Source organism: Euprymna scolopes, chromosome 45, assembly GCF_053919585.1.
Source record: "Euprymna scolopes isolate OS-2025 chromosome 45, ASM5391958v1, whole genome shotgun sequence".
NCBI lineage: Eukaryota > Metazoa > Mollusca > Cephalopoda > Sepiida > Sepiolidae > Euprymna > Euprymna scolopes.
Window position 1 is genome coordinate 46,423,308 of NC_136526.1, and position 22,881 is coordinate 46,446,188.

The 22,881-nt window shown below is 30.6% G+C and overlaps 1 protein-coding gene across 1 annotated transcript; it reads left to right on the forward strand.

Annotated features, from left to right (window-relative positions):
* Positions 1–10,260: 10,260 nt before the first annotated feature.
* LOC145269527 (uncharacterized) lies at positions 10,261–13,129 on the forward strand. Its single transcript, XM_080125282.1, has one exon. The coding sequence runs from the start codon at positions 10,753–10,755 to the stop codon at positions 11,716–11,718; it is 966 nt and encodes a 321-aa protein (XP_079981408.1). The 5' UTR covers positions 10,261–10,752; the 3' UTR covers positions 11,719–13,129.
* The last annotated feature ends 9,752 nt before the right edge of the window (positions 13,130–22,881 follow it).

The window sequence follows — 22,881 nt, forward strand, 5'->3', positions numbered from 1 at the left end:
TCGTCATTTAAAAAGAAAATGCTATTTAAAAAAGAAAAGAAAAAGTCGATAAAAGTGACACATAAACAGTAAAACAGTAAAAAAAAAGTCGATAAAAGTGATTAAAAGTGAGATATTATTAATAAATGTGTAGTAATGTCTTTTATTTCAATATTCATAAACAGTAAAACAAAGTCGATAAAAAATTCATGATCGTTTGACGTTTAGTTACTATGGCAACTAAGGGAGAAGTCAGTGTTTTTTTAGGGTGTTCGTTCGGCAGGGAACTCTAATCGCGACCAGTACCCAAACCCGTACCTTGTAATATACCATCTTCATTCCATGACAAGTAGGTGCACGATAAAAGTTTTTCTCCGTTTTTGTTTGTCACCATAAGTGTCAATCTGAATAAGCACCGACAATTCACGTGACGTCAAAAAAGCAGGTTCGCAGTGAATTAAATAATGAAAAAAAAAAATGAATGAAACAATGACAATTTTTTTTTTTATAATTGCAGGTAAAATAGCAATTATTTATTTCCCTCAATATTTTAATAGATCGAAATTAAGAGTAAATTGTCTTGAATTTAAAATTGATTTAAGCAAAGAAAATAGGCAGCAGGCAGCAGACGTAAAAGGGTTTTTTTTTAAAGTTGTTCATCTGTGCGTTTTGCACCGTTGCGCAGTTTTGTCAATTGATGGCGAGTTTGTTTGTTTTTTTTAATTTTATGCGAATTATTTGAAGGTAAGTCATCATAGTTGGGGATTTAGCAGAGAAGTCAACAAACGAAAAAAATAATAATAATAAGTTAAAAAAAAACATCAAATATATAACAAATAAATGTTAGCAACGGCAAGGTACGCTTTTGGTGTTAAAACGATTTTTTTAAATCTTAAAAGTCCAATAATAAAATAAAAAAAAAATACCGATAAGAAATCCATCCAATAAATATGTAGCGCTTATTGTGTGGATTTCTATTAATATTTTGTTTATTTTTTGACCTAGGAGTACTCTTCAAAGATGGCAGATTCAGGGTCGGCCATGTTGTTTAACTTACAAACTCGTTATTACTTTTTTGGGTGCTAATTAATGCACTTACTGATCCGCGCTATTTTTATAAAAATCGTATTTCCAAGTTTAATTAAAATTTTATGATATATTTTTTTTTTATTCAATTGTAAGGTTAAAGTACAGAATAGGTACAAAACACCCTCCTCTCCCCATGTTAAGAATGGCTTTTTAAATAATAACGTCATTATTTCAGCATGGATCAATAAGTGTATGAGTGAGTACCCCCCCCCCCCCTTTCATTTTTTTTTACTGAATAAACGCTTTAAAATCGTTTGAACACACAAAACTTATCCAAGTAGTAGTTAGAAGAGTAACTTATCTTGCTTTTGGTCACATTTATTTGTTATGTATTAGAAGATTTTACCTTTTCTTTTTTTTTTTCGTTTATTGGCGTCTCTAAGAAATTGTAAACAAATAAATGAAAATATGTGATGATAATTTATATATATATATTTATTTATATATATTTATTTATTTCCCTAAGAAATTGTAAACAAATAAGTGAAAATATGTGATGATAATTTATATATATTTATTTATTATATATATATATATATTTATTTCTCTTAGAAATTGTAAACAAATAAATAAAAATATGTGATGATAATTTATATATATTTATTTATTTATATATATATATTATATATATTTATTTATATATATTTATTTATATATATTTATTTCTCTAAGAAATTGTAAACAAATAAATAAAAATATGTGATGATAATTTATATACATTTATTTATTTATATATATATTATATATATTTATTTATATATATTTATTTATTTCTCTAAGAAATTATAAACAAATAAATGAAAATATGTGATGATAATTTATATATATTTATTTATTTATATATATATTATATATATTTATTTATATATATATTTATTTATTTCTCTAAGAAATTGTAAACAAATAAATGAAAATATGTGATGATAATTTATATATATTTATTTATTTATATATATATTATATATATTTATTTATATATATTTATTTATATATATTTATTTATTTCTCTAAGAAATTGTAAACAAATAAATAAAAATATGTGATGATAATTTATATACATTTATTTATTTATATATATATTATATATATTTATTTATATATATTTATTTATTTCTCTAAGAAATTGTAAACAAATAAATGAAAATATGTGATGATAATTTATATATATTTATTTATTTATATATATATATTATATATATTTATTTATATATATTTATTTATTTCTCTAAGAAATTGTAAACAAATAAATGAAAATATGTGATGATAATTTATATATATTTATTTATTTATGTATATATTATATATATTTATTTATTTATATATATTTATTTATATATATTTATTTATTTCTCTAAGAAATTGTAAACAAATAAATAAAAATATGTGATGATAATTTATATACATTTATTCATTTATATATATATTATATATATTTATTTATTTCTCTAAGAAATTGTAAACAAATAAATGAAAATATGTGATGATAATTTATATATATTTATTTATTTATATATATATTATATATATTTATTTATATATATTTATTTATTTCTCTAAGAAATTGTAAACAAATAAATTAAAATATGTGATGATAATTTATATATATTTATTTATTTATATATATATATTATATATATTTATTTATATATATTTATTTATATATATTTATTTATTTCTCTAAGAAATTGTAAACAAATAAATAAAAATGTGATGATAATTTATATATATTTATTTATTTCTATATATATTATATATATTTATTTATTTCTCTAAGAAATTATAAACAAATAAATGAAAATATGTGATGAAATTAAAACAGCTGCTATATTTTTTTATAACAGAAAACGAAAATCGCTTCAAAATCTATTTTAAGTAGGTACGGGCAAAACTGAGGAGGGGGGGCTAGTTTTGAAAGCTGATTTATCATAATTTTTTTGTAGGTTTCCGACTACTTTTTGATTGTATTTGAAAGATTAAAGACTAAAGTTAATTTTCAAAAGGAAAAACATATTTGTACACGTGAAAAAAAAAGTTATGAAAAATGTGTTCACGGCGAGCTAACCAATTCAGCTAAATTTTGAAGTTTAATAAATTCATTGTAAAAATCCTTTAAAAGATAAATATTAGTTTTCTGGGTCTATTTCAAAGATAATTAGTAAATTCCCCAAGATATTGAATTGAATAATAAAAACAAACAAAACACCTTGTTTGTATAAAACATAAATTAATCCCCCAAAAAAACCGAGTGATTATTCTGCCTTTCGCAAAACTAAAGTTTTTCTAAACATGGAATATACCGAGACCCTTAATTTCAGCCAGTCGAAAGACTGTGAAAAGGACGTCATGTAATTAAAAGGGAGGAAGTCCCCCCACCCCACCCCAAGTCGTGCATCCGTACATTCCTTTTTTTAACGTTTGTATTAATTTTTGCATTCTTTAATTTAATTATTTTTCTATGTTCCTATTTTTAAATTAATTTTTTTCTTAATTATTGTTCAATATTATACAAAAAATATGTTACGCCAAAAGTTTCACATTCTTGTGAGCAAGGAAATTATTAAAATCTTGCATATAAAAATTATGAAAAACCAGTAATTTAAAAAAAAAGTAGAAATATTTTTTGCAATTATAATCTGTTTGTGTGAAAATCTTAAATAAGCAATGCTTAATTCAATCGTAATATCGGTAGTTCGAGAAATTCGTTTTTTTTTTTTTCTCGAGTTATATAGAATTCATTAATACGGATTTAGGTCTTTTTTCATAATGTTCCTATAAAATTATTTTATTTTTATTGTTACAACTTACGATGCTTTATTTATATAAAAAAAAGCAAAAATAAATTCTTGCGTTTTTTATTATTTACTACTGAAAACCATAACTTTAGTAAAGATATTTTTTGTTTAAACAAAATAATACATTTCCACTAAGATTTAAATAAAAATAATTAGTTCATTATATTCCGTGATCATTATTTGATAAATACTGAAAATTACATTAAGTATAAATAAAAGTTTCCTAAATTGGAACAAAGGACCGGAATTTTTAATCAGGTGGTTTAATATAGCACTGTTTTCAAAACGATGCATAGTTAATTTCTTATGTACAGGGTGGAATGATAAAAGTGTCGTTCTAAAGAAAACTTTTATTAAAAAAAATCAATTCAGGTAACTTGATTATGCAGTAGACCTGACATCTATTCAAAGTAGCGTCTTTCAGCCTCATTCATCGACTCAATACAGGCCGGAACTGGGAGCATGCCTTTTCAACAAACACCAATGGGAGCTCAGTGAATAATCAGCAGATAGCGGCGCTCAGGCTGGCTTTGGTGTTGTGGAGGTCATGTTGGTGATGTTCTTGAGGGTACTAAATCTTAGTGAAGCCAAACCTTTGTCTTTGGACTTGTGGGCTGGCGCCGAGTCCTGTTGCCACACACAGGGTCTGCCAGCGGCCACCTGATTACAGCAGGGGATCACCACACTCTTCAGCACATTCAGATACACTTTTGTCTTAGACTTTCAAACCTACTTTGAAGATGTGAGGTGGCATGATGTGGCCCTCACCAAAGACCATAACCGTGGCTGAAAACTTTGTTTTCATCACCCTGGACACATCCCTGTTATTTGTGGCTATCCAGCGATGCATTTTGAGACTGCTGGTAATGGTCCTGTTGCCATAACTTGGATAGGTAGAGAGGATGAGTTGTACAGTGTCACATCTCTGATCTCGCTTGTTTAACATTGTGTCACTTTCAGACATGATAGAAGGCTCCTATCGCTCTTGGGATTTGTACACAACTGGCCAACTAGTAGATGGTCTGCAACAAAAAAAAAAAAGAAAACCGATTTTTATCAAACGGAAATGGAATCATGTCATCTTTTCTAGGGCGACAATTTTATCGTTCTCCCTCTATATGTTTTTTCCTTTACTGTCGGAGACAGTCTCCCAAAGAACATTTGAATTCATATACTAAGTTATTCCTATGAAGCAACTCAACCGAGGGGGAGGGATTAGTTATTAGTTATAAGATTAGCTGTTTTAAATTTATGTTAGTAAATAACTAATTTTATTTTCTATTGGGGTCTATAGGTTACACATTTTTAATTATAATATTTTTTTAATTTAATAGGCTTAAGGAAGATGCAAAAAAATAAATGAATGAAATTAAAGCTTTCTTTAAGAAAATGAGAAAATGTTATTGTAAGTCAATCTTGAATTGAAAATGATAGCAAGTAAAGAACTAGAGTTATTTGCTGATTTTTCATTGAAGATAATTATTAAAGAATTTGGGTTTGTTTTACTGTACACATAGATTTGAAAAAGTTGTCAAAAAACAAATATATAACAAATAAATGTTATCAAAGGCAAGATAAGTTACTTTTCTACCTAACTGGATAATTCTTTTATATTTTTATTTAATGTAACATGTTTATTCGGCTTGAAACATATACAGTGTTTACCGATGTATTTGAAAAATGCAAATAGCGGCATGCTCATTGTTGAACACGGTAAGTTTGGGAAAACGAGTTTAAACAAAAGAATTATACAAAATACTGTTAGAAACTCACTCAGTATATGTCACCGTGACATAGGCGGACATATATTCGGTGGGTTTCTGACAGTATTTTGTATAATTTGTTTGTTTTAACTCATTTCCCCAAATTTACCGTGTTCAACAGCGAGCATGCCGCCATTTTTTTTTCAAATATATCAATAAACAATGTATTATTTTGGAACCGATTACCCGTTTTAAAGTGAGTAAAACCACTAAAAACTTTTCCAGGTAGGTAGAAGAGTAACTTATCTGGCTTTTGATAACATTTATTTGGTATTTATTTGTTTTTTGACAACTTTTTCAAATCTGTGTGTGTAGTAACACAGATCCAAGAATTTCTACATGTTACTGGGCTGGATTAAGTAATTAAACAAGTGAAGCATGCATGGTACCCTGTGAATGCACAGTGAACGAGGCCTAAAAAAAAAATTACGAAGTTCAGCATTGCCCCCGCCCCTGCTCCATTTAGCCCCAAAAGTCCCCAGGGGACTGGTGAAAATGAACAAACAGTGCAGACATATGTAAATTTGAGTTCTGCACCATGCAAAAAAAAAGAAATGACTAAATCCATCATTTGCCCCCCCCCCTATTTAGCCTCCAAAGTCCCCAAGGCTTTAACATATTTAAATTTGAGTTCAGCACCATGCAAAACTGCTAAATAGATATACGCAGAAGATTTGTGACAAATATGGTAAAATAGTCCCAAAAATGGAGTGTTTTTATTAGCCTCTAGTGCACACCCAAGAGTTATCACGAAGTATAGATAAACAAAATCATATAGAAATCGGTTAGTTGCAACTTTTCAGAAAGTTTTATAAAAATCCAAAGCATCAATTTTTCTTTTAATAAGCACAAAAGTATCAATTTTAGCCATTTTAACCCAGGAAAACTCTGATTTGCAGGAAAACTCTGATTGCCCCCTAGGGATGCCTTTTGGGTTAAAATGGCTAAAATTGCTATTTTTGTGCTTATTAAAAAAACTACTGATGCTTTGGATTTTTATAAAACTTTCTGAAAAGTTGCAACTAACCGATTTCTATATGATTTTGTTTATCTATACTTCGTGATAACTCTTGGGTGTGCGCCAGGGGCTCTTTTAGGGCTAATAAAGACATCTGTCCGCACTTTTCTCAATAACTATAACTTGGAATTTTTTGAAAAATGAAATCATCATGTTTAATGTTTGTGCTAAATTTAAAAAAAATTCCAAGTTATAGTTATTGAGAAAAGTGCGGACAGATGAACGACGGATGAATTTACAATCCACCCTTCTTTTGTCGGGGTGGGGGGGACCAAAATAAAATTCTTACAATGTTACAAAAATAGCATGATGCAGCAATAACACATTTTGATTTGTCAGCTGAAATGATAATTATGTTTGACTTTTAATATTTGGTCAACATAATATTATAGATAATACTAGATTTCGTATATTATTATTATTATTATTATTATTATTATTATTATTATTATTATTATTTTTATTATTAATATTATTTTTATTATTATTATTTATATTTTTATTATTATTAGTTTATTATTATTATTATTTTTATTATTATTTTTATTTTTTTTATTATTATTATTATTATTATTATTATTATAGAGTTGTGATTTAAAAAGCGAAAAAAAAAACAGTATTTGGGTACCATCAGCTAGAATCAAAACCGAAAGCAAATCTATAGCATTCAAAGCTGATGACGTTACCACTGTACCAACGTGACACGCATATGAAATGATTAAAAATAAGCTAAGATGAAATAAACTACAATATGGTTGTCTTCAAGTCTAGCGTAAACAAGTTTTTGGTGAACCGTTCCATATAAGTTAACAAATTTACTGAATTTCCATCATTAACGATTACTATATTGTCAAATTGAGAGACGCTCAAGGGTACAAAAATAAGAATTGTCCCAGTCGTGAAGGATTTCTCCTCCACCGAAAGAGAACAAGAAATGGAAGTGCGGCATCCGAAGAACAGATGCTGCACTTTGATCCTGACCAAAAGGCCAAGAGTAGCGGTGAACCCGTGGAAAAAGAAAGGGAAAACAGGCAGCTGTAAACGACGAAAAGAAGAGAAAAAAAAGATAAGATCGTAGCTTATGGTGGAAGAACGTGATGACGTTAAATTGGCCATGACAGCCCGTGGGTGGCGAGGATACCAATGAAATTCCGATCTACAGGGGCAAACAGTCGCCGAACAGCGGGGCGACACGTGACCCTATTGAACAGGCGCGTGGCCTTTGTGGAATCGGATTCAGCGGTTTTTATGTCCTCTCAAAAATAATTAAGTTAGGCATTTCTGTTTTTATGTCCTGTCAAATTCCATTAGGGAACAACCGAATGCCAACAGAGAAAGAAAGACAGCTCCTTTTTTGGGTATGGGCCGCCTGGCGAAGATTTGACGGACAGTGATCCCTTAATTCTGATTGGCCAACGACCTGAAACGGGAAGAGACCCAGTCCACGCCCCCACAATATAAGCAGCGAGCCTTGAGAGATTGACAGTCAGAGAGTAAGAGAGTAAGAGAGAGAGCCTTGCTTCCTTGGGTCCGACGAACGTAGATTCCCCCGTCGACTGTCCCTGTCACGTAGATAATTGAGTTGTCTGTCGGAGAGAGAGAAGAGAAAACCTCGCAGTTAACAAGTGGCCAGTCCCTAACTAAACAGCTAACTGCAATTGTACCCTGATTGAATACAAAGAAGTTTAAACAAAAAGAAACGCTTATTGACTTGGTCCCTTCAATTGTTTCTGCATGATAAGTCTGTTTTAGGAAACCGGCCGTGACATCATCGCTGAGGAAACATCAGAGCCGACAACCGGGGTCATTCCACCACTGGACGACGCGCGGGTGACGTAAGTGTCACACAATTCCTACTGTACACTCTTTAACCCTCATCCTCGAGTGGCCTATTGGCCTTGATAAGTGGTGATGCCTATGTAAAAAAAAAAAAATGTACGACGATTTTTTTTTTTTTTTTTACAATTTTGACTTTTTTTTGACCCCATTTAAAAACAATTTTAACTTGTTAAAGCCCATAAAAATGACAGTCTATAAATAATCTAACCATTTGAGGTCCCTAGCTATACCCAGAAAAGTATCAGCTTCATTGAAACGGGAAACAGATGTTTTTAAGGAAAACAAAGCTCTGCAAATACAAACTGAACGGCATCTTAAGCAGGTTTGAAGAATACCTTCCTCACTGCCTATCCCTTACACAAGGACAGCAAGGAGCATTGTCAAAAACATTCGTTTTCCATGACTCATCCTGTATTTTCTGATTAAATTTATTTATTGTTCTGTGGAATTTCCATGGGTCATGCTAGTTATATAATAGTATAATATCATCCTTCTGTTTAATTATTTATAGAAAAGACTGGGACTTGCAGCTACTAGAATATTAAAACAGTTGTCTGCCTTATAATTAAAGTGTTACGTGAATATGACACAATGCATTTGAATTTATTTTTTTGATTGTGAATGATAAAACCTGATTTTCTGTGTGTGAATATTCTATTTTATTTGCAGATACAAATGATTGTGAGAAACAAATGAAGAGACACTTGACTATGGCATACATATGTGGAAATACATGAAAATGTTTCATGCCAAATAGATTGATACGAATATCAAGCATTTTTCTACTTAAACGTTTATCTCTCTCTCGCTCCAAAAACCCAAAACGCATATTCCTATGTGAACTGGATCGCTTTACGTCTATATTTATATCTCATCTCTATATTTATCATATTCTGTGTCATAGAAATATTTCAGTGTGAATAAACAACCGCTAGAAGTGCAAAAATTTCGAAAAAAATTGCTTTAAACAGTGTTTCGATCGACTTAGCAAATGAGACGAGAACAGCTTAATGAATTTAAATTAGCCGTTTAAAAAAAAAAGAATAGATGTAAATTTTCTTGCAATGTCTGCTTCACCATTATCTGAAATCTCAATATTATAAAAAATTTATTCTAGTATATATGATATAGAGTTTATTTTTATTTGAAATATACAAAAAATTAAAGTAAAAAAAAAAAAAATTTTATATGTGAATAGTTTTCATTTATTTAATTCTAAGCGTTAAAAAACAAAGAGGGGTTTAATCTTTCGTAATTTGTAAAGAAATCCTGTTTACGTATATATATATATATATACATATATATATATATATATATATATATATATAATACACACACACACATATATATAATACACACACACATATATATAATACACGCACATATATATATATAATACACACACATATATATATATATAATACACACATATATATATATATATATATATACACACACATATATATATATAATACACATATATATATATATACACACATATATATATATATACACACACATATATATATATATATATACACATATATACACACACATATATATATACACACATATATATACACACACACATATATATACACATATATACACACACATATATACACATATATATATATACACACACACATATATATATATACACATATATACACACACACATATATATACACACACATATATATACACATATACACACATACACATATATATATACACACATATATATATACAAATATAGATAGATAAATAAATAATTAAATAATAATTCTTTTATACCTACAGACGTATTGGCCATTATAAACAAGATACACTTGCAGAAAATATACAGAACAAATAAACAAGTAAATAATGAAAATTGGTAATATATCAATATCTCCTTTTCACATTTTATGTAGATATATATAATTTAAGTAAACACACACACACACACACACACACACATATATAAAGTAACAATTCTATAAAACTGATCATTTATAGGCAAGATACAAAGATAAGCTTGAATATACTAAAGAAAAAACATTTCCCTGTACTCTTTGCAAATACACATTTCCCAACAAATTCACATTGCAAAAACACATGCAAACTGACCATGCATAAAACAGATGGAAGTTGGTGATAAAATAATATCTATTTATAACATTTTATATAGACATATATAAATTAAGTAGACAGATAATCACACACACACACACACACACACACACACACACACACACACACAACTGTATATATAGGAAAAGCACAAAATATGCTTGAATATACCGAAGAAAAAACATTTCCCTGTACTGTTTGTGAAACCACATTTCCAAACAAATTCACGTTACAAAAACACATGCAAAACAAACACGCAAAAAGCCGTCCATATTCCTGTGACGTTTGTGAATCTTCGTTCACTGAAAAACACAACCTAAAAATTCACCAACGAATACACAGTGGAGTGAAACCGTTTTCATGTGAATTTTGTGCATCTTCATTCACAGAAAAATCTGCATTGAAGCGACACATTCGCACGCACACAGGGGAGCGTCCGTATTCTTGCAGGATTTGCGGATTGGCATTCTCACAGAATTGCAGCCTGACAACGCACCTACGAATTCACACCAACGAGCGACCATATGTGTGCCAGGTTTGTGGATCGGCATTCTCGCAGTCATCCAGCCTGAAAGTGCATGTGAGGACACACACAGGCGAGAAACCATTTTCTTGCAAAGTCTGTGGAAACGCATTCGCTGACTACACAAACCTGAAGACGCACATGCGGAAACACAGTGGTGACAGACCATATGTCTGCAAGATTTGTGCATCTACGTTTTCCGACAATTCCAGCCTGAAGACACACATGCGTGTCCACACAGGTGAGAAGCCATATTCTTGCAAAGTTTGTGGAACGAGTTTCTCTATTGTTTCATCTTTGACGAGACATTTGCGGACACACACAGGTGAGAAGCCTTATTCTTGTAAACTGTGCGGGACAAGATTTTCTGAAAATTCCAGCCTGAAGACGCACATGCGCGTCCACACCTGCGAGAAACCGTTTTCTTGCGAAGTATGCGGGGCAAGTTTTTCTGTCATTTCGTCTTTGACGAGACATCTGCGGATGCACACAGGTCAGAAACCTTATCCGTGTGAAGTTTGTCAAACTAAATTTTCTCGAAGTTCCAATCTCAAAGCTCACATGCAAATACACACAAAACAGAACAAAAACTCATTCTAGTTGTATGAAATTAACAAGCGGTATCCAGTCACATGTATAATCGTGTTAGGGGAGATGTAAACGCCTCGTTCGAGGAGGTGGCTAGGACTTTTGTTTCACTGAATCTCGGCAAGTGGTCGTCTAGGCTTCTCTGAGGTTGTTACATAATCTGGTATGCTGAAAGCAAATATCGAAGTGGCAGGCAGGAAGAAAGACAACGATTGTAGTCTATCTACAAAAGCTTAATTCTCATAAAATTATGTACAAATGTTTTTACAATTCTCATCCAGATTTTGTAAGTTCTTTTCAAAGTCTCAACTCTCTTCACAGACAGCAACCGACGGATGGATGAGGTGGGGGGGGATCACGTCTCTTCTCTACTCTGATCTGAACTCTGTTTGACTCAACTGTTCTCGCTCTTCTCTGAAACTGACTAATTTTCACACGACAGTTGTATATATAGTAAGGTAAGTGAATGGGGGTAGTACTTCTCCCCAGCCAATAAGATTTCGCCACGAAATCTCCACGAAATCCTAAGCCCTAGGGTTTTGTGTGGGTACAATTCCCACACTGAAATCTAAGTATGATTTTCAAGGACAGATGTCAATTCTGACCTCCGACTCTGAGTTCATCTAAGGCCAGACAAGGTTCTAAGTGAAATTTCTTGTCAACCTTTTAGCCATAAAATATATATTTCTCTGGTTTCAAACAATACCTATTTTACATGAAATAAAATATGTATAATTATCTTCTCTATCTTAAATCCTTGGGTTATCTGGCGTCACCCAGGAATACAAAGCTACCTCAGTGTAGTTCTAACGCTTCTCAATGGGGGATTATGTTACAGAGATGATAATGTTTTTAAAGTCTTTATTTTTCCGTACTGGTGACGCCTTTTCACATGCTTTTGAATATGCAGAATGCTGTTGAAATTGCTGACCAACCAATCAGAAAGCAATAACAAACCTGGTTAGCCAATCAGAAAGCAATAACAGACCTGGTTAGCCAATAGGGAGCAAAGTAGACAACGTTTTATAAATTGTAAAAAGGAATTAATTTCTCTGATTTTAATCAGTCATAACAATGGAGTATCACAATGGTTTTAATCAGCCTAGATAAAATATTAGAGACGTCAGAACAAGTCTTAAATCCTATCCCAAACGCTAACCCAATAACAGAACCCTAACTCTCACCCTTCCTCCAAATAACCCATGCATAATAGTACCTTAGTTTTTAATCATGCAAAAAAAAAAGATGTTTCTACTTATTTACACAAAAATAAAAAAAATAAAATATTGTTAATTCATAAAACTTATGGTAGGTTGTTTTATTTTATTTTCATACAACTTATGGTAGGTTGTTTTATTTTATTTTCATACAACTTATGGTAGGTTGTTTTATTTTATTTTCATACAAATTATGGTAGGTTGTTTTATTTTATTTTCATACAACTTATGGTAGGTTGTTTTATTTTATTTTCATACAACTTATGGTAGGTTGTTTTATTTTATTTTCATACAACTTATGGTAGGTTGTTTTATTTTATTTTCATACAACTTATGGTAGGTTGTTTTATTTTATTTTCATACAAATTATGGTAGGTTGTTTTATTTTATTTTCATACAACTTATGGTAGGTTGTTTTATTTTATTTTCATACAACTTATGGTAGGTTGTTTTATTTTATTTTCATACAACTTATGGTAGGTTGTTTTATTTTATTTTCATACAACTTATGGTAGGTTGTTTTATTTTATTTTCATACAACTTATGGTAGGTTGTTTTATTTTATTTTCATACAACTTATGGTAGGTTGTTTTATTTTATTTTCATACAACTTATGGTAGGTTGTTTTATTTTATTTTCATACAACTTATGGTAGGTTGTTTTATTTTATTTTCATACAACTTATGGTAGGTTGTTTTATTTTTATGCTTTTTCATTAAAAAATTTTTTTTTTTTAGTATCTTGTTAGGTGCTAGTTGAACCCGAATGGACATTTCTGAGAACTTGGAAGAATTTGAGGTACTGGTGCATATTGCGAATGGGATTTCTTGTAAATGTCCAGGTTGGACTGGAAACTTATACATATCGTTGGAATAAGTCATAAGCCCTAATTCTAACCCTAAAACAAAACACTCAGTCAAACCCTCCCTCAAATAACCAGTATGTAATGTGCAATAACATAGGTGAAAAAAAAATGTTTCTACTTATTTACACGAAAATAAAATATTTATTCATGAAACTTACACAGGGGGAAAAAAATGAAACTAACATAGGTGAAAAAAATGTTTCTACTTATTTACACGAAAATAAAATAATATTTATTCATGAAACTTACATAGGTGAAAAAAAATGAAATATATTCATTACAATTAAGTGGGAACCGTTAGTCTTTTTTTAGTATCCAATAAATATTATTTTCTGTTTCTTAGCATTTTGTTGTTTGATTTGGGTTTCTTTGCGTCTTTAAAATTTGGTACTCGGCATATTCTGGTGGTTTATGTCAGCTGCTGGTTGATAAGAAGAGACAGGTTGATATGTCGCTACATAAGAATAATTAAGTATTATATAATCTAAATAAATAAATTTAGTATCATATAATTTTAAAAATTTAGTATAATATATCCTAAATAATTAAATAAATTCTGGATTATGCAATCTAAATAATTAAATTTAGATTTTATAATCTAAATAATTAAATAAATTTAGTATTATATAATCTAAATAATTAAATTTTTTATTACATAATATGAATAATTAAATGAATTTAGTAAAATCAAACTAAATTTAAAAATGAGTATTGTATGACAATTATTAAATAAATTTAACATTAGAACATATAAAATGGTTTATGTTAGGTGCTAGTTGAGCCCGAATGGACATTTCTGAGAACTTGGAAGAATTTGAGGTACTGGTGCATATTGCGAATGGGATTTCTTGTAAATGTCCAGGTTGGACTGGAAACTTATACGTATCATTGGAATAAGTCATAAGCCCTAATTCTAACCCTAAAACAAAACAATCAGTCAAACCCTCCCTCAAATAACCAGTATGTAATGTGCAATAACATAGGTGAAAAAAAAAATGTTTCTACTTATTTACACGAAAATAAAATAATATCTATTCATGAAACTTATGGTTCCCAGTTATTATTTTTAATTATAATAAGTATCTGATAAATGTTTTTTTCTGTTTCCTAGCATTTTGTAATTTGATTGGGTTTTCTCGCATTTTTAAGACTTGATCAACACTTAACATATTCTGACAGTTTATGTTAGGTGTCAGTCAAGCCTAAGCAGATATTTATGAAAAATCCGGTTCGTAATATGAACGTGCATCATGTGACGAATCAATAAGAACTATTATTATCGAATTTGGAAATGACCGCATTGTACTCAAAGGAGTTTCATGGTATTATATTCTCCGAATGGATAGTTCTTGGAAATAAACTTTGCTTATGGAAATATATTCAGTACAATTAAGTAGGAACCGTTAGTTTGACTTGAAATTAAAAATTCCAAAATTCGCTATTATAATGTAGTTGCACTAATTATTTATTTATAATAATCAAAATTATTTTGTATGTATAGAAATTTTTCTTTGGTAATTTACTATCTTTTCCATTTGTTTTTAGCATCTCCTGAGACAATGGAGTTCTGTACCTCAGAGTAGTCTGTCAACAAATTTTGACTTTTTGCTGTGACTGCAAGCCCATCCTGCATCGACAGGGTCAGTTGCAAATAGACACTCAAAACAATCATTGAGCTTTAAGTTTATAATTTAAATCAATGATGAAAAAGTGTTTCAACATAACAATGCCTCACTGAAAAATTATTAATGACTAACCATCTGCAGCCCAAAACCAAATCTCAGCCCATGTGGTCATCAACCGGAAGCCTACGACTATAATTCCCGTGTCACTCCTAATTTCCGGTACATTCTCCCTAGGTTGATACCTGTCAAACCTAACCTTTTGTGACCCTGTCAACTCGCTGATGGGAAATGAAATATATTTACATAACTTTCTATTTCTAAAACTACCTATATAGCAATTAAGCTGGGATTCCCAAAACTACACCATAAGCAAAGTTAATTTCCAAGAACTATCCATACAGCAATTTAAATGTTATATAAACAAACATCTTGCTGGAAAACTCCCCACTTAAAATGCCCCTATACATATGGCTTTCAATTCTTAACTGCTTTAGTATCAGTGGCAAAAACCTTGTTTTGGTGAATTAAATTAAAGTAAATAGCAGCAAGGCCATCTTGCATTGCTTAAAGAGTACTTTGAAACATGTGTTCTGATTGTGTCTTTTATAGCTTTAGGTTTTCTGCCTAACTCTCAGTTAGTCATTAATAATTTTTCAGTGAGACATTTTTATGTTGAAAACATTTTACATGATTGATTTAAATTATAAACTTAAAGCTCAATGATTGTTTTGAGTGCCTATTTGCAACTGAGCCTGTCGATGCAGGGTGGGCTTGCACAGGCGCAGCAAAAAAGTCGCCATTCGTCGACAGACTACTCTGAGGCACAGAACTCTATTGTCTCGGGAGGTGCCAAAAACAAATGGCAAAGATAGTAAATTACCAAAGAAAAGAGTCTATGCATACAAAATAATTTTGATTATTATAAATAAACTAGCAGGGCTACCCGGCGTTGCTCGGGACCGTATAAACAATGAAAAAACAAAAGCAGATATTGAACATATGTTTTATTCTTAGGGGAGAGGAATCTTTCATCTCAAGTTTTAGCGTTACAAACAAACATTTGTCTTTTATATATATAAATAATGACAGGTTTTTTGGGGGCCCCCCTCGAAGATAACTGATCAGTTGACCAACTTCTAGTGGTCCGTTTGACGTGAAATTTCGATATTTGTCATCCGGGTGATGGGGCTTCGATATGATACCAAATTTGTCAAGTTTGGTTCCGTCTTTCAAAAGTTTTAGCGTTACAAACAAACATACATACATACACACAGACGTTTGGCTTTTATATATATAGATAATTAATGCAACTACATTATAATTGTGTATTTCGGAATTTTTTATATTGAATTTCAAGTCAAGCCAACAGTTCCTTACTGATTGTATTGAATATATTTAAAAATTACGAAAAACGAAAAAGTATTAATAACTCAAAATATTAAAAACATTCCTTGATGAAAATTACTGAAAATAAAATATTTAGCTAAAAAAAAACATTAGAGAGTTCCAAAGGAGGTAAATAGTATGTAACTATTGCCAATAAAAAAAAAAAATATGTGCGATTTGCCTTGCTTTTAGCATAACTGAGTTATTTCCCTTGTTAGTATGTCACATGTTTTAAAAAAAAAACAGCGAAAATTCATGTTTTTTTTTAAATAATGCGGTGATATGGTGCCAGTTGACACGGTTAAGATTCGGATTAAAAATTGTTATAAAAATAAATACAATTTAGGCGTGCAGTATAATTATGATTATGTTGGCGCGTGAAAAATAAAAAATAACTCCCACGCAAATTCCGGCGTGGCCTTATATATTAAATCGACTCAAAACGAGCGGACGTAGTACAGAGCACCCCACGTGATGTTTCCGTCCAATGGGATTTCTCCAAGGACATTTTCCTAAACTGTTCTTTTTAAGCTCGCTGGGAGCCGGTCCAAATAGTATTTAAGCACACACAAACATCAAATCTCTCTCTCAACTGTATTTTCATTCGGACGTTCCACGCGTGTTACTATCACTCTTCCATTTTCACTGCTCCGTGCGCTTCATACAATTTCACAGGCGAACATTACCTATTGCCTCTCTTAACATGTTTTAACATATGAACAGTCAACAAAAAAAAGACATTCTCCTTTTTTTTATACGAACACTTAAAAAGGACTTCTGAACTCATTATAAAGAGAATTATATTTTATTTGTTAATGGTTGGTTTCTGTGAATAAACCTCCGTTTGTTTTGCATGTAAGTCTTTTTATTTTTATTTATTTGTGGAGGAAGTTAGTTCCTAAAAAGGCCTGACGACCCCCACAATATTTAAGTACATGCAAATTAAGTAGATATTTTTTTTTTGTTGAAATTGACACAAAAAAAAAATCATTGTTTTGTTTTTTTTAATCGATTTTTTCTTTTTCCGTATTTTACCATTATACCATAGTTCCTGTTTGCAATGCCTCCCTCACGGGACAGAGTTAGACACCAGGGTTGTTTTTTAACGTGGAGAAAAGGAACAAAAATAAAAATTGTCTCAGTCGTGAAGGATTTCTCCTCCACTGACAGAGAACAAGAAATTGAAGTGCAGCATCTGAAGAACAGATACTACACTTTGATCTTCATATTTAATTTATTCCGTTTAAAGAAAAAATTACAATTAAAAAAATTTCAATACAAAATTTAAAAAATTTAAAAAAGTAAAATCTCCAAAAGAAAAAACAAATTTAGGCACAAGGCCCTATAAGATCTGGGGAGGGGAGTGTTGCAGGGTCTTTGTAACTAATGTAAAAATTGGAGCCTTTGGCGACTTTACTCTTGACTGGCAACATTTACCACAATACCTCATTCACTCTGTGGACTCTAAACTAACTAATGAAAACCCCAGCGTTTTTCGAAGGCCAAGCCAATCATGGAAACATAATTAAGAGAATGCTAAATAAATGTTCGTAAAAAAGGAGGGTTCAAAGACTCTGAGAAAGTAAAGTGTTAATGGAAATTAATTACACATGGCATTTTTTCGGCTACCGCCAGATTCTCTATATGTTAGTACAAACTAGCGGGGATGCCCGGGTGTTTGGAGGTGTGTTTGTTGGGAGGGGGGTAGATAAAAGAAAACGATATTAAACTTCTTTAAAAAATCGGAAAAACAACAACAAAACTGCACAGCGTCGCCCATGTGGTAAAAGAAAAAAAATGTTTTGGTAGGTAGGTAGGATCGAACCTGTAACCTTGAGGCGAAGGTGTAAAAAAATCCTGACATGTTACCCACTCACCCATGACGGCAGAGTAAAATAAAAATGTTTTTTTTAACAATTAAAACTTAATTGACATCAATTGCGTGAATTTAATGATAATAAGGTCAAACATATCCCGCAGTTAACTTTTGCTGCGAGGCAGTTTTTTTTTCTTTCTCCAACTTTAGCTGTTTTTTTGAGGGGGGACCAGCTCCCTAGTGCACCCATGAATAGCAATTGTCTGATATAAGGGGTTTCCCAACATTGCTTAAACCATGTTGTTTTTCTGGACCCCCCCCTGCCACGAGCGCCAAGGAGCTGGGGTTCAGTTTCACTTTTTTTATGCTGAAAAGTGAAACAAAGGTGCGGCAAGTGAAAAAAGTCTCGAAAATAGCGTGTAAAAGTCGGCAACACCAAATGTAGACGTGACCTCCCTTTGTAACTCGTAGATATTATAATTTAGACAGTATATAAAAAGTTTTAAGAATGAGTGACCCCACTAAGCGCCCCATAAAATGCCTTTGCCGGAAATACAGAAAAAAATGCACACACACTAATACACATTTTGCCTTATATATATCACACACACACACACGCACACACACACACACACACACACACATATATATATATATATATATATATATATATATATATATATATATATATATATATATATATATATATACTATTAAAATGGTTGCCCACATTAAACAAAGCAGCTTAGTAAAAAAAAATCAGAAATGATAATTCATTTTTTTTGTTTTGGTTCCGACATATACAGTGAGACCCGAATATAAGAAATACGGATACTTGTACAGTTTAATCAAGACATCAAAAAATGAAAATATCGAAAAAAAAAAAAGGTTATATTGTACATACCCGTTTTGAATTGAAGAATTAAAAAAAAAAATTCATTTAATTTGATCGAGTAGTTTTTTTTTTTTGTTTGTTTGTTTTTTTTTTTACAGCAGAAAAACACGCTTTTATGACAGCACGTTGAAGGTAAACAGCTTTGAATTTTTTAAATTTTTGTTTGGATTTTTAGAACATGCCACGGGGAGATAACTCAGTTTAAAGTGCCGACACTCCCTCCCCATCTTTAATACTAGCTTTTCTCACTAAAAATCGAACCTTTTGCCCGGTATCAGAACAAATGGGTTTTCGTTGTAAAAAAAAAAAATAATAAATAAATAAATAAATAAATACTTAATGAAATTAAGTGAATTTTTTTTTTTTTCGGAAAACTTAATTCCATAAAGGAAATCTGAAGATTTTCACTGAAAATGTAAACAAGTTATTTAAGCAATCCTGTTGACGACCTGCATTTTTTCTATTATGTAATTCCCATGTTTCAGGCCAGTGATTGTATATATTCCTTTTATATAAATGTATGCATAAAACCGGAAACTCCTATTAAATAAACTCTATTTATTTTCAAAACGTTTCTTCGGTTTACTAATCGAATATCAAATCGTCCAATTATATAATTTTTTTTTTTAAACGGTTTTACATTTTTATAAGGAGGTTCAGTTTATTCTGCATGTTTAAGATCAAATTATCCTCTTGAGAAAAAGTCTGAAAATGTGAAAAATCTATTGTGAGACGTAAATAGAAACCGAAATCTCTGTACATAAATTCAACCGATGATCTGAACAAATTATGATGTGAAAATTTGGTTCTTAATCGATAATAATCAGATGATCGAAAAAATATTGAATGACAACATATTTAGATGGAGCGAAAATATTGTCTGCAGGGAAAAATAATATCAATTTTGTATTAAGCAAATGGAACCTAATGTAAATCAATAATTAAAGGCTTCAAATGTTCCTTGTTTTTGGAATTTTTATTCATTACTCATAGAGATTTGGTATCTGTCTGTCTAAAGCTGAAACAATACTATCACTTTTATAGAAAAGTGCTTTTCTTTCTCAATGCTTAAGTATTTTTATTGCATTAGATTCCGTCATTGGTAGTTAAAAGACGTTTAAATACTTGCAAACTTTTTTTTTTATACTTTGAAGATTATGCAAGCAACATATTTTTAGCCTGTTAAATGCGCGAAAAATATTATAGCCATTAACTTATGATAACTGCTTTATGCCACACTGGTATTTCAAAAGAATTGCAATTCTTTGTTTACAAAACTACTCGATTTTTTTTTTAGTTAGGAATAACCAACACTGTATATAATGTGTCTTTTTTTTTTTTTTAAGGAAAAAATAGAAGTTTGGGTTGATTTTAACTTCTTTTCCTCCTTAAGATTTTCCTTTCAAATGTGACTTTTATTAGGCATTCGGATGTGTTGAAAAAGACTATCGGCTTTTAATTTTCCGTAAATAAGTATTTTTTTAAGTTCTTATGGAAAAAGTAGTGGCTATTATTGTACACACAAGCAAAGCATGCTTTGGCATAATACATTTACTAGCTATTCTATACGGAGCTTAAGTGCTAGCATACTTAACATTGGGAAAATATACCTAATTTTAATTTTTTAATATAAAGTATTCCAAAATTTGAAATAGCAGACGATTAATACACCTAAGAGTTGGACGCCATTTTGAAAAACTACATATTTATTGTAAAGCAATTTGGTTACTTAATTTGCAAAGATAAACTGGCCATTAAATAGGAAATCATTTCATGTAAAACTTATATTAAAAAAAATGTGACCCGATGGGGACCGAGCGTTGCCGAGTGACCTTGCTAGTCGACACAAATTCTGAGGAATTCACACGGCTGAATTCTAATGATGGTGGTGATGATGATGATGGTTTGATGTAGTTTTAAACAGAAATGTCTATGGGAGTTTGTCAGGAAGAGATAAAAACAAATAATTGTTTTTATCTCATTGTCGTTATATATCTGTTAACAACGAAAAGGTTTTTAAAACCTCTGTTGAGCGATATGAAGAGACCCAGATATCTTAGCTGACAGCTTGGGGTGGTGGGCGGGGGTGAGGGTCGCAGCCGAGTGTTGTTCGACACTAATTTGATAATAAGTAGAAACACCTCAGTGCAAATGGGGGTTAAAAATTGGGTAGAGATAAGTTCGAGAGGAGGAGTAGAAATTTTTAGGATAAAAAAAGAGAGGGAGAAGAAAAGAAAAGAAAGAATAACTCCAAAAAGACAGAGGGAGGAATTACTGATTTGATAAAAACGAGACACTTGGCTAATCAGGGTCTTCTTTTCGCTCTGGCAGCTGATCCCTTCCTGTAGACTGACGGTAGATGAAGAACAAAGAACTTGGCAAAGGAAAGATAACTGCCAGCCCCCTAAGTTGCATGACTAGGCCAGTGCGTAACTATTATTTGTAAAGTCGAAGACAATAATCAATTCTATGTTAACAAAAACCAATTAAGTTTGACTTTCTTTTCTTTAATTGGAAACGCTGTTGTGAATGCAATATATTTCTCCGATAGCCAAGGTGACATTTGGAAGCTGATTTGAAAGCGGAACTGGAGAGCGACCGACGACGACGATGAAGACGAATTCGACCACTAGACAAAAACACGGGTGACGACACGGATATCGGCTACGGCTGCATCTCAACCCACAAGCGTATGCACCTGAGCTGCCCTGTAGGGGTTACAAAAACATTTAACAAAAAATTTGGTTATAGTCGATTAAAGTCTCTAGAGTTTTATTGCTTAAAAATCTCCTTTCAAAAATATAATTTATATTATAAAAATAAAGATTAATAAAATTTGGCTAATGTGTCTTTCAGCAGCGTAAATTATTTGATAGAAAAAAAATTTCTAAAAATTATATATTTTTATATAAAACACATTATTAGACCCTAAGGCTGAAATAAAACCCGAAAACAAAAAATTAAAAACGTTTTTTTTTTTTTAAATTTTTATATAGAAAACATTAAAAACATTTTTTTAAAATGTTTATGTAGAAAACATTAAAAACATTTTTAAAAAATGTTTATATAGAAAACATTAAAAAAAATTTATAAATGTTTATATAGAAAACATTAAAAACATTTTTTAAAAATGTTTACATAGAAAACATTAAAAACATTTTTTTAAAAAAATGTTTATATAGAAAACATTAAAAACATTTTTTTTTAAATGTTTATATAGAAAACATAAAAAAACATTTTTTAAAAAATGTTTATATAGAAAACATTAAAAACATTTTTAAAAATGTTTATATAGAAAACATTAAAAACATTTTTTAAAAATGTTTATATAGAAAACATTAAAAACATTTTAAAAAAATGTTTATATACAA